A 13,166-nucleotide genomic window follows, 5' to 3' on the forward strand; every position below is an offset into this window, starting at 1 on the left:
TTTGTCTGGTCGACCTATCTTTTTGGGATAGGGGGTGTTAAGGTCTCCTGTTAAAATTGTGGTATTGGATATTAGATTTTTCATGTCCATTAAGATTTGCTTTATATAGTGGGGTGCTCCTGTGTTTGGTGCATACATATTTATGAATGTTACCTCTTCCTCTTGAATTTTTCCCCTAACCAGTATATAGTGGCCTTCTTTATTTTGCTTGATTATTCTTGGTTTGAAGCTGAGACTGTCTGAGAACAGGATTGCTACCCCTGCTTATTTCTGAGGTGCTGGGGCATGTAGTATTGTGTTCCATCCTTTGACTTTCAGCCTCTGAATGTGTTTATGAGTTAAATGTGTTTCTTGTATACAGCATATTGTTGGATTTTGTTTCCTAATCCACTGTGCCAGTCTATTTCTCTTAATTGGCAAACTGAGTCCATTTACGCTGATGATTATAATTGAGATGTACTGACTTACGATTGACATGTTATTTACCTGTTGTCATTTTCTCCTTTTTCTCCTGTGTTTAATTGTTTACCCAACTTTGTTGGCTGCTTCTGATCTCATTCGTGAAGTTTTGATCATTTTGGTCCCTCTCTAGAACGTCTTTCAGTAGCCTGTGTAGGGTTGGCTTTGTCATCATGAAATTCTTTAGTTGTTTTCATGGAAGTATTTCACTTCTCCATCAAACTTGCGAGTTTTGCAGGGTATAGTAGTCTGGGCTGGAAGTACTCTGCTCCATGCTCTTCTTGCCTTCATGGTTTGTGAAGAGAAGTTGGCCGTAATTCTGAGGGCTTTTCCTTTGAATGTGTTCTGCTTCTTGTCTCTAGTGGCTTTCAGTATATTATTCTTGCACTGAATTTCTGGGATCTTGACTATTATATGTCTCGGTGTGTTTTTAATTGTGTTGAGGTTACTTAGCGTTCTGTATGCTTTGGTTTCCTGAATGTCAGGTTGTTTCCCTGTATTTCAGAAGTTTTCTGCTATTACTTCTGCCCATATTTTTTTTAATATCATTTGTATTGACTCCTTTCTCATTGATACCTATTAGTCTCACATTGTTCATTTTGCATCATCTTGCAAGTGATGAATTATTTTTTCCTGCACCCTAGTTGTTTTTAAGAGATCTTTTCTTACCTTTTCACTAGCTGTACCAGCATCTTCAAGATCTGAAACTCTGTCTTCACTTTCACTCAAATGGTTTTGCAAGCTTGTGATTGAGATTTTAATTTCCTCTATATCCCTTTAACTCTGCTTCATGTGATCTATTTCTTTTCTGTGTTGCTCATTCAAGGAATCCATCATTTTTCTAATCTCCTCTATTTGTTTTAATCAATGTCTTCTTAGAAGCAGTTATTAATTCTTTTACTGCAGTGTTTTTTTCAGATTGGGTTTCCTCCCTATGTTTATGTAGTTGATTCTTTACTTCCGTTGCTATGAATTCAGAGAATTCTTTATTTTATTTCAGAAAAGAGTTCCTCTATAACTTTCTGCTGTTGCTTATTTACTTTTGACGCTACCAATTCATACATTTAAGCTGAGCTTGTGTCCTCTGCTCTTGTTCTGGGTGGGCATTGGGTTTCCTCCATATGTTTCTGCATTTGATTCTTTACTGCAGATGCTATTAATTCAGGGATTTCTTTTTTCATTTCCAATCTGAGTTCCTCTATACCTTTTGCATTTGTTTCTTTATTTCAGAAGCTGTTGTTTCATTGCTTTTAGCTGTGTGGTTCCCAATTTGTTCTGTGTTAGTTTCCTCTGCACTTGGTATGGGTGGGCTTGGGTCTGAGATTTCATTTTGCTCCTTCTCATTGTCATTTGTGTAGCACTGTCTTCTTACCTTTGTTGTAGAGCTTTGATGCAGTTATAACCTTAGTACCTACTGAAATTCAGGTGCAGATCTACATAGTTTGGATTTATCCAGCTGTGCCTGGCTTGGGTCTGGCTGCTGTGCTCAGCTCCTTCCTGCTGCCACCCTTGGGAGTGAACCTGCTGTGCCCCTCTGGGAAGATGTTCTGCTCCTGGACTATCTGGGTGGCTTTGTCCCCTACTCTCTCTGCAGGGATTGTAGCTGCACGGTTTCACCCCAGGCCTGTATGCCAGACCTGAGCTGAGTCTGGAGGGGACAAGGTGGAGTAGGAGGGAGAGGCAGCTCTCCCACACACTCACGAGGCTTGGGCTAGGGCTGGATATGGGGTTCCCAGAACATGACAGAAATTCTAACTCGGTGGGTGAGGAGGTCCGATGGAGTGGTGGTGGGCGTCCCAAGAGGGTGGAAGAGGGTCTCACCCCCACTGCACCTGGGCTTGCACTGGCAGGTCCCACCAGCACAGGATAGCTGGAAGCTCTCCCACACACTCACCAGGCCTGGGCTAGGACTGGATCTCTCTTCTCATTTTTTAGGTGAACTCACAATTATATGTCAGATAAATACACATAAGGAAACTACACCTTAGACAATGTATATCCTATATGCTCCAATATAAAGACATGTTTAATTCATTATTAGGATAATATTATATTTCCAGTGTTGAGGCAGAAAGAAATAATCAGTGATACATTCAAATATTTATACTGAAAAATGTAGACATTATTTCTAAGAGCAAAATTCTGAATAAACGTCAATGAAATCTGAGGAGTTTTTTTTGTTTTGTTTTGTTGTTTTGTTTTATTTTTTAGCCGATGATAGAATCCAGGACATTTGGAATGAGCTACATCACCAGCCCTTCTTTTATTTTGAGACAGGATCTTGCTAAATCACTGAATTACCCAGACTGGCCTTGAACTATTGATCTTCCTGCCTCACCCTTGAAGGATGCTAAAATTACAGGTGTTCGCCACCACACCCTGTCTCAGTGGCTGGCTCAGCACACCTGGGAGTGGGGGTGGTGCGGCATGTGGTGCAGGGTATCAAACCTTGGTCCCGGTGATTACCTAAGTAGCTGCTTAGTCTGCTAAGCTATCTCGCCCACACTTAAATATGAGCATATATTAAATGCAATCATTACTTACATGTGAAAGGCAAGTATTACATAAGCAACTTTCCAAGTTTCAGATCAATTTTGTATTTTCTTCACATCAAGCCCAACAAAACCATCTCCAACATTCATTGTTTCTTCCTCTCTTGAATTGTAAAAAAGAAAGGCCTGGCAGACTTGAGCACAGCTATTTTCCTCTAGAGTTAGTTGAATATGAATGAATGTTCTTTGCCAGCATTAAAACCACAGAGGATTAAGTATTTTTCAGAAGAAAACTTTAAATTGAAAGGTTCTTATCTAAGTATATTGTGTGGCCACAGCTAAGGTAAGAATTGCTAATGCCTGCCCGTTGGGCAGCACAACAGGTACCATGAATTATGAATAATCACTGTTTCCGTCAAGTTCATGAGAGCCCTCAGAAGCAAGAGCAGCTGCGGCCCCTGGCACAAGACACAGTCCTGCAAAGCCATATTCTAATTGACGCACATAGTCCACAATGCTTTATCTCTTCAATTGTTTTTCTCTCCCTAGTAAACCATTTACATATTCATTTGTTTTAAAAATTCATGTCATTGGGGCTGGGGAGATAGCTTGGTCAGGTCCTATCCTTGGTACCATACGTCATGCCAGCCCCAGATCCTTGGGAATGCCATACCACCACTGCAAACCAGGCGTGGTGGCTCAGGCCTGTAATCCCAGTGCTGGGGAGACTGGGAGAGGAGGAGCACTAAGAGTCCAAGCTGGTTAGCAAGATCCTGTACCAAATAAATAAATAAATAATTTAAAATATTTTTAAAAAATATATCATTTTTATCTATACTCAACTTGAATGAATTATTGGTACTAGCCACATAGTCTCCTTGAAGTTACCATGCTATATTTGTAAGCATAATTTGTAAAGAATTTGAGAGACTCTTTTCTTAGTAGTTGGATGAGTGGGCTTAATCAATCTAGGAAGAGGTGTTTCTTTCAGACAGACCATCGGCTGCTGTTGCGTGGTACATCTGTGTCCCCTGCTGACGTCCTTGTGGTCTGTGCTGCTGAGTCCAGGTTTATGATCTGAATAAGGCACTGTTTTCATTCTGCAGTGAGCAAAAGCCAAGAGATCACCCTCCAGAATATGGCCTGTAGAGTCTACCTTTTCAAAAATCTGACGCATAACATAAGAATGGTTCTTTAAGACCATCATTGTTGTGCTTCTATGTACCACTAGTACTTGGGAGACGAGGCAGGAGGAGCACCACGAGTCGGAGGCCAGCCTGCACTGCACATTGAGGCCCTGTCTCACAAAGAAACAAGTGAAAACAGTATCACGCTCAACCTTTTGGGGCCACTCAGAGTATTTTCTGTTTACAGCAGTCTATCTGCTGCTTTGGAAGCCTCCGAGAGTTTGGACCTTGGATACTGGACATGAAAACATGAGTAAAGTCCTGGTGCAGGGAGGGTTGGCAGCTCGCTGCTGCCCCAGCCACCGGTGCACAGGGCATCTGTTCCCCTTGCTGGAAGCATGACGCTGCTGACAAGCCACCCCGCAAAGGCTAAGTGACTCGTGCCATTGGACGATTCTGCATACAACAGGATTCCTGTGGGTCCTGGAAGGACTTGTGCCACGGCAGGAGTCCTGTGTCACTCCACGTTCTAGACCTTCACCAGATTCTTATTACACATACTGTTTTCTACTGAAACGAAAAATCAGCTGAACATGAGAGTATGTGAGTCTGAGAAGTTTTAGGAGATAGTGAGATTATAACAGTCACCTTTGAGTGAAACATTGTGGACAGCGAGTGTTCTGAGATGCAGAACAAAGAAACATCTTTAAATGTAGGAAAATACAATACATAGAAATCCTAGCCTGCGGAAATAAAAGTAACAGTTAAGCAGAGATGTTAAGGCCATTTCTTTGCAGCTGCCTCACAATCGAGAAAGTAGCTTTCAGAGTTGCACAAACAAATACTAATATTCTCTCAAGGTTTTGGAGAGGAAAGGGTTTGTAAAATCAGTCACAATAGATACATGCAAGTCTTTTATCCTGGCCATTCCACAATAATATAGTATTCTGAGACAACACTTTGTGGATCCCTGATTATGTGTGTGTTAAGTTGAAAAGAAAAACAACTTGTCCTATCTGAATGGAAGGACCCAGATTTATCATCCATGAAAATGTTATCTTGTAGCAAAACTCATAGCTTCAATTAGATATCCAAATGACTTTGTGCATGTGGTGAAGAGCGCTACCACTTCCTGACAGCCTAATTGTGCAAACAGCCCAAGAAAGAAGGTTGTTATTGCTCTTTAATTGCCTGGAGGAGCAACACGTGCCCCCGAGGCCGACCGGATGGGCTCATTTATCATGGTCCATGTGACTCACTCCCTTGGGACCCTCTCGTGGTTCAGGCATCGGCTACTGGCCGTTGTTATCCAATGCCCTGTTCTGATTCCAGGTTTGAAGTCACCTCTTCCTTCTCGCCTGTGCACAAGCTGCTGTGGGGACATTTTCTCAGCTGTTGAGGGACAGCAAGTTGGTGACTTTAACCCTTCAATGCTGTCTTCTAGGCCTGTGTCCTGACCACAGTGTTTCTGAGTCTTAACTGTTTGTCTTGGCTTCAGCCCTGGGTTATACAGCGTTTTAATTTGTAGAGCATTTTGGTGATTTGCTTCTGGGGAGAAGGTCCCTTTTAGTAATTCCATGCTTTAAAACACAAGTTCCCATGTGTTTGGTGAGCACTCATCATAATTTATAAGTATACACTTAGGGAATATTCTAAAAAACTGAGAAAAGTCAACTTTCTCAGTTAATCATGTTCATTACCTGTAAATCAGAATGAACTAGAAAAACACCCGCTAATGAGTGAAAGAGCTCCCACTTCCTGGTGAGCCTCTCTGGACCACTGGAAGGGACTTATGAGAGAATGCTTTTGGCAATTAGCCAGGTGATAAATCCTGTCACCCAGTGTCCTTGGTCATCAGGGCATTCCTGAGATGTTCTTCCTGATGGCCCCGGCCTGCCCTCTCCCCTGCCCACTGTGCGCACCATGCGGTGACGCTGGCCCGTCCACCTTGCTGGGACCAGATGGCTCCCCTGGTGACTGCAGGACTCCTGCTGCCAGGTCATTTCTCGGGCTGTGGCAGGCATCTGCTAGTGACTCGATTGTCCCATCGCATAGTCGCTGAGGTTTCAGTGAGTCTCGTGGCTTATGGTGACTCCTGTGTCTAGGGCAGGGTCACTAAGTTGGGCATGTTGTGTACATTGTTTCTCTGGAAAGTGCTCCCCCCCCCCCGCCCCCAGGCGTCCACACTCTCACGTGTCACACAGACCCGGAGATCCTGTCACACTGCAGAGTGGTTGGGGTCCCGGGTGCTAATGAACTTACCAATGTCGTTACAGAGCTCTACTTTTTAAATTATTACTACTTGTTCTCACTAAGCTAAAATCCATAGTACAGCACATATTTGTATGTAATAGCGTAAGTGCACCCATTTGCTAAGTCATTTGTTCAGTGCAGTGGCAGATAGGCCCCATTTTAAAGATGAAAAGGGAAATTCTATCATTTGTAAAACAACCGAAGGAATCAGAAAAGCTCAGCAACAGTGCTGAATAGATTCTCTTAAAGAAATTTCTTCTGGCTTTAAATAATCCCATACTTTAATTTTTCATATACTTTATAAGAGATATATTTTAGGGTTCTATAAAATGCATATTCAAAGGGCCGGCCAAATAGCTCAGCAGATTAAAAGTGCCTGCAAGCAGGCACAGAGGCCAGCGGTTCGATCCCTGGGCCTGCCATGCCAGCCCTGCCCCCGGGGCATGCTGAGATGGCAGTTGAGACTGGGTGTGGTGGTGGGTGCCTGTAATCCCAGCTCTTGGGAGACTGTAAATAGGTGGATCACTATAAAGCCAATCTAGCAGTGAGATCCTGAACACCCTGTAGACTCTTCCCTAAAATAAATAAATAAATAAATAAATAAAATTTAAAAATAAAATGTATATTCATACTTTTAGCTCTGCACTAACTCTTAGTATCAGAAAATCCCAAAAGTTAAAGCGAACAGGGACACCGGGCACAGTGGCTGAGGTGGCAGGATGGTACGTGGCCACAGACTGAGTAACTTTGGGGACATAGGAAGACCTGATTTCAAAATAACTAACAACAGTCTAGCTCAGTGTGAAGGCTCTAGCTACATTACCTCTACCCCCCAAGAGTCCCCAAGACCTTAAAGGGAAGGTAGGGAAGGAAGAATGCACGTTCTGTGATTTTTGTCCACTTTGTGGGTCTGGGAGAGTCCCCATGACCTGTCGGGACAGAGCCCCACCTTTTCAGGATCTTCGTTGAAAACTTCTCTGTTTTTAGGGCTGGTTTTAGGTCTGTGTACCTCAAAATGCACTGTGGGTCTGGCTTGTATGAATCACTTAAGAGGGTGCCCACAGATCTGGAGTGGCAGGAGAGTGCTCAGTGCCCCAGGAGCAGGGGAGGTGGAGCCCTAGCTCGTGGGACAGCCACTCTGAGACGAAGTTTGGTCCTGGTGTACTGGCAAATAACAGCGACCTTGGCCACCATATGTAGTGTAGAACAGCCAGCTAGGAAATGATGAACTCTGCAATCAGATTTGATGTTAAATTCTGGCTCTCCCATTAATAGGCTGTGCGGCCTTTCGCTTATCATCTTGAACCTTGGTTTCTCCATTTGCAAAAGGCAGAACAGTTATTCCCCATCCCCAAAGGCACCTGGCACTCAGGAATGATGAATGCATGTTATTCCCTTCCTCTTCACCACTAAAGATCAGGGTGGAGAGCAGTGGTGGCAGTAACTGGCTTCGCTCCCTTCCCTGGGCTTACTGGATAAGACCTAGCCTGCCAGTTTTCAGGTGTGCTCATCACTGTGGAGTTAGAGACCAAGTCCCGAGAGAAGAAAGCCCCATCCTGGAGAGAGGCTCAGCAAAGAGTTCTCGAGTGTGGTGCTCCAGCAGGAGCAGCAGGGCCAGTGTCACCACGCGTTGTTCTTGGACTCCCAGGCTCAGTGGGAACTTTTACCTTACTCTCATCTGACACAAAGTCCAAGTTGTGATTAGAAGAAGCTGGTGTGGAATCAATACTTTTACTAACAGGTGATCTTTCTTTAATTGGAAGTGTTCACCATTGAACTGCTTTGGAACTATTATTATCATGGGCAATAGGAAGTTGACATTCATTCAAAACAAATTTGATTGGCCTGAGTTCACAGAGTCCGCTGACTGGGCAAGAAGTTGAAATGCTGTTTAATGATCCAAAGATTCTCATGTCCTTTTTAAATGCCTTAAGTTTGTGCAAAGTAAAACATAGATGTTTATTAAAATGTCACTGAAATGATGAAGAAGTCAGTGACTCAGTAACTTCTAAAATGACCCTGAATACCTAGCTCTACAAATTCTGTGCTGGAAGATGTAACCCACTGGTGAGGGTAGTGTGAGGTGTGATATTTCTGTGACTCTTCCCCTGCTGAATTCTGGAACATGCTAAAATCTGTGATTCCCTTTGGAGATACATATATACAATAGAACATAGCATCAGATATTGGAGAAATAGCATAGGGTAAAAAATATTAAGATGTGATGTGGTTTTTCTATTATTTTATTTTTTTTGGTGGAACTGGGGATTGAACTCAGACCCTTGTGCTTGCCAGGGAAGTGCTTATTCCCCTGAGCTACCTCCCCAGCCCCAAAGAAATCTGTAACTGGTTGTGACCAATTAGTTGTAAACACCACTGCACTTGAACCAGCCAATGTGTTTTTTTTTTTAAATTCATAAATTTTCTCCATAATTAGGCAGTATAATCTTCAGAAATACTGTGTAAAGATTTTGTAAACTATCTTGGTAGTGAAAATATTCTGTATAGTAACACTTCTTTTTCCTCCTCTCCGTTTCAGGGGCAGCCTGGTCCTCAGGTAAGGGAACTCTTTGCTGACAGATTCAGCCAGTGTGAAGGTTTCTCTGCAGCGCTTTTCCAAGAAAACAGGAAAGCTATGATCTCGTAGTCATGACACCGTACAGGAGAGCACTTGGGCGCCTTCAAGGGCCACGCAGCCACCTCAGCTGCCGGGCCAGATGGCGAGGTTTGCTGCATGTCCTGCAGCACGTGGAGCTCTTAACTGATCTGGACCAGCACACAGCACTTCTGCAGCAGGCAGGAAGCCCGAGTGTCGGGTGTGAGCTGGCTTGCATTAAGTCCTAACTAATCATGTACTAATAATGCTGTAAATCCACGGCGGGATCCAAATCTGATTATTGAGACTGTGATCTTACTGGCTTCATTTGATTTAATACAGACGGATATTGACTTTGTTCTACATTTTCAATATAAACCAACTGCTGCAGACATGATTTGTAATTAAGCATGAAGGCAGTCAACAGGAAATCTTTTGGTGCTCTAAATCAGATTGAAGAAAATGAGTGAATTTTGAGACAGGGCACAATGTGTACAGAGATGGAAATACAAAAGAAAAAGTGAGTTTCTAGAAATAGGACAACAGATTCAAACCCAATTACCAACACTAACTGTGCTCTGTAGGATGCTATTGAGAAGGAGTTACAGTTGTTAATTCTTCATCTTAAGCATTGTAATAACTGTGAATAACAATAATTTATCGAGCTTCTATCTTTTCCCTTGGTATGTTGAATGCTACTTTTCTCCTATGTTGTTTTATACATAAGCCAATTCGTGGTAACTTTGCAGTCAGCATCTACAGAATTATCTATTATGTGCTCATCCCAGTCCTAGACCACAAGAACATGATTTATAATTCTTGAGAGCTCTCTATATAAGGGTATCTAATCAAGTGAGCAGAAATTCCTATATACTTCCCAGGAGAGCAGTTCTCTGTACACTAAGCTCATGAGAATGAGTTTGACCTTTAATCTTTTCTTATTTTATTTTTTATTTTTCATATTTTAGGGAAGGGTCTACAGGGTGTTCAGGGTCTCACTGCTAGATAGGACTCGTAGTGATCTGCCTGTTTATAGCCTCCCAAGAGCTGGGATTACAGGCACGTGCCACCACACCCAGTCTCAGTCACGGTCTCAGCATGTCCTGGGGGCGGGACCAGCATGGCAATACTGGGGATTGAATCCTCAGCCCCTGCACCTGCTTTATGGGTGCTTTAATCTGCTGAGCTATTTGGCCAGCCCCTGATTTGTATTGACCATAAAGTACATTCTCATTATTTGTTCTTTCCATTCATATTCCATGTTAGTTAGAATTAATTATTAAAGGGGCTAGAGAAGAAAGTTGTATCTTCTTTCCTAAATTTGACATAGCTGTTTTATAGTGAGGTGAAGACAGAAAGGCTCCTTACACACATCATTCTACTTCGTGCTCACCACAGCTCGAGGACATTGTGTTATGTGCGTGTGCTCACACGTGTGTTCACATAGTCATATGCTCAGAGGAGACAGATGCTCACCTGGGTGAAGCATCAGCTGGGAGAAGGCGAGGCTAAATCCAAAGCCCTGCTGTCCCTGTCCATGCTGCAGCCTTGGGAGAGAAGGCGAGGCGTCGATGGTGTGCTGCTGGAGAGAGCATTGTTAGCATGAACATATGTTACGTTCATTTAGGACCTCTGTCTAGCTTGGGTCGCTTCTGCATCAGGCCAGAGCAGTCCTGTTGGATTTGGGTGCTGGTAGTTTGAGAGATGACCCCAGACAAGGAACAAGTGAAGAAACAACCAGGAGAGAAAGGGCAAGAGAGGGAGAGAGAGACAGAGGGAGGGAGACACAGAAGGAGGCAGAGAGAAAACATGTGTGATAGGCAGGCAGGCAGGCAGGCAGACAGACAGACAGGCAGGAGGCAGACAGGCAGGCAGGAGGCAGGAGGCAGACAGGCAGGCAGGCAGGCAGGCAGGCAGGCAGGCAGGCAGACAGGCAGGCAGGCAGGCAGGCAGGCACGCAGGCAGGAGGCAGACAGGCAGGAGGCAGGCAGGCAGGCAGGCAGGCAGGAGGCAGGCAGGCAGGCAGGCAGGCAGACAGGCAGGCAGGCAGGCAGGCAGGCAGGCAGGCAGGCACGCAGGCAAACAGGCAGGCAGACAGGAGGCAGGCAGGCGGGCAGACAGGCAGGTAGGCAGACAGGAGGCAGGCAGGCAGGCAGACAGACAGGCAGGCAGACAGGCAGACAGACAGACTGACTGACTTACGCAGCATAAATTGCCCACACTGACCCTAAACTTGCAGTCTTTCTGCCTCAACCTCCTGAATAGCTTCAGTCACAGGCATGCAAGGCCACACTTATGTTCGTCATGGTCATTATCAATCACTTTGCTCATCATCACTTCAAGTGTGGGCCCTTTTTCACCTCTCCATTTCTGCCACGAGCCCCTGCTCTGTACTCTTAGCGGTTCTACTTTTTAAGATTCTCCATGTAAGCCTAGGAATGAGATCACACAGCACCTCTGTGCCTTGTTTGCGGTTTCACTTAGCACAGTATCCTCCAGGTTAACCCATGTAGTCCCAAATGCCAGGATTTCCTTCTTTTAAAGGTTAAATAATTTTCCATGACATTTAGGTACCACACAGTTCCATCCATTCATTGATCAGTGCCACCTCCACTAATTAGGAATATATTCCATGTATAGGGACGAGGGACTTGTGTTTCTGGGCTTGGCTTATTTCACACATAATATGTCTTACAAGCTCATCCATATCATTGCGAGAGGCAAGATTTCATCCTTTGTCTTGGCTGAATATCTATCTACCATGCTTTCTCTGTCCATTCACCATTGGCAAACACAGCTTTTTGTCTTGGCTGCTGTGAGAAGTGTTTCTTCCAGACACTAGATTCCCTTCCTTTAGATACATCTGAGGAGTAAGATTGTCAGACACAGGGTCATTTTCTTTTTAATTGTTTGAGGACCGCCATACCGCTTTTTGCAATGACTGTTCCTTCCCTTAAGTACGTCTCTTGCCTTTCTGGGAGCAGTCATCCTAGTTGCTGTGAGGTGATCTCTCTATGTGGTTTTGACTTGAACTTCTCCCACAACTGATGACGTGGAGCACTTTTTCATGCACCAGTTGGCGGTGTCACATCCGAAGTACTGGGGTCTTCTAACTGTGAATGGTTAGTAAAGTGCTAGCATCTCCAGTCCTAAGACTCACACCTCCAGTCCTGACTCCCACCCACCTGCAAGTCCCGCCCGCCACTTGTCCATCTGAAAACCCCAGGCTCCATCTGCACCTTAGGTGGGGAGCATCTGTGGAGGCCTTGGGCAGCCACAGGCACCACGGGGTCAATGCCACACTCTGATGCCTTTGATTCTGTAACTTGGTCTCTGACCAGATGTGGGCCCCACAGTCCTGTCCCCAAGTGGTACCAGCTGGCTCCTCACCTGCACCTTCCATTTCTTTTCTTTTTTTCTTTTTTTCTTTTCTTTTTTTTTTTTTTTTTTTTTTTTTTTTTTTTTTTTTTTTGTATTTTTAGGGAAGGGTCTGCAGGGTGTTCAGTGTCTCACTACTAGGTCAGACTAGTGATCCACCTGTTTACAGCCTCCTGAGTTCTGGGATTATAGATGCACACCACCACACCCAGTTTGAATAGCCATCTCAGTGCACACCAGGGGCAGGGCCAGCACAGCAGGCCCAGGGATTGAACCCCCAGTCCTTGTGCCTGCTTGCGGGCACTTTAATCCACTGAGCTATTTGGCAGACCCTACACCTTCCCTTTCTTCATTGTTATCTTCCACATGGTCCTCTTCCTTTCCTTTTCCTGCCCAGTATTGCAGTCAGGAGGGGTGGAACAGGAACCTACTCTGTACCCCTTACTAAGGGGACTTGCCGCTAACCAAACAGCAGCCCACACCACTGCAGCTCCGGGCGCTGACTTCCCCACTGCCGACTGGGTATAGCCAGGTCACACATGTTACGGTGGCTGCCAGGAAAGTGAATATTTAGCCTTTCCTTTATGCACAGTGGAAGTATAGAGGGATGGGATTGAGGCTACTATCAACAAGTATCAAGTGCCGGCCAGAGAGCTCAGCAGACTAAAGCACCTGCTTAGGCAGGTGCAGAGACCAGAGTTCGATCCCCAGCCTGGCGTGCTGTCCCCGCCTGCCCCCCGGGCACACTGAGATGACCAATGAGATTGGGTGTGGTGGTGCACACCTGCAATCCCAGCGCTTGGGAGGCTGAAAACAGGAGGCTCTCTAAGTACAATCCGTGTAGTGAGACCTTGTACCAAA

At 44.7% G+C, this 13,166-nt stretch overlaps 1 protein-coding gene across 1 annotated transcript in view; it reads left to right on the plus strand.

Annotated features, from left to right (window-relative positions):
* The window catches only part of Col25a1 (collagen type XXV alpha 1 chain), a 466,154-nt gene that overhangs the window by 284,143 nt on the left and 168,845 nt on the right, over window positions 1-13,166 (plus strand). Inside the window, exon 5 of the mRNA XM_012513689.2 lies at window positions 8,871-8,888. Within this exon, the coding sequence (XP_012369143.2) occupies window positions 8,871-8,888 (18 nt within the window). The remainder of the gene's footprint in view (window positions 1-8,870; window positions 8,889-13,166) is intronic.

Source organism: Octodon degus, unplaced genomic scaffold (genome assembly GCF_000260255.1).
Source record: "Octodon degus isolate 3935 unplaced genomic scaffold, OctDeg1.0 scaffold00016, whole genome shotgun sequence".
NCBI classification, from domain to species: Eukaryota; Metazoa; Chordata; class Mammalia; order Rodentia; family Octodontidae; genus Octodon; species Octodon degus.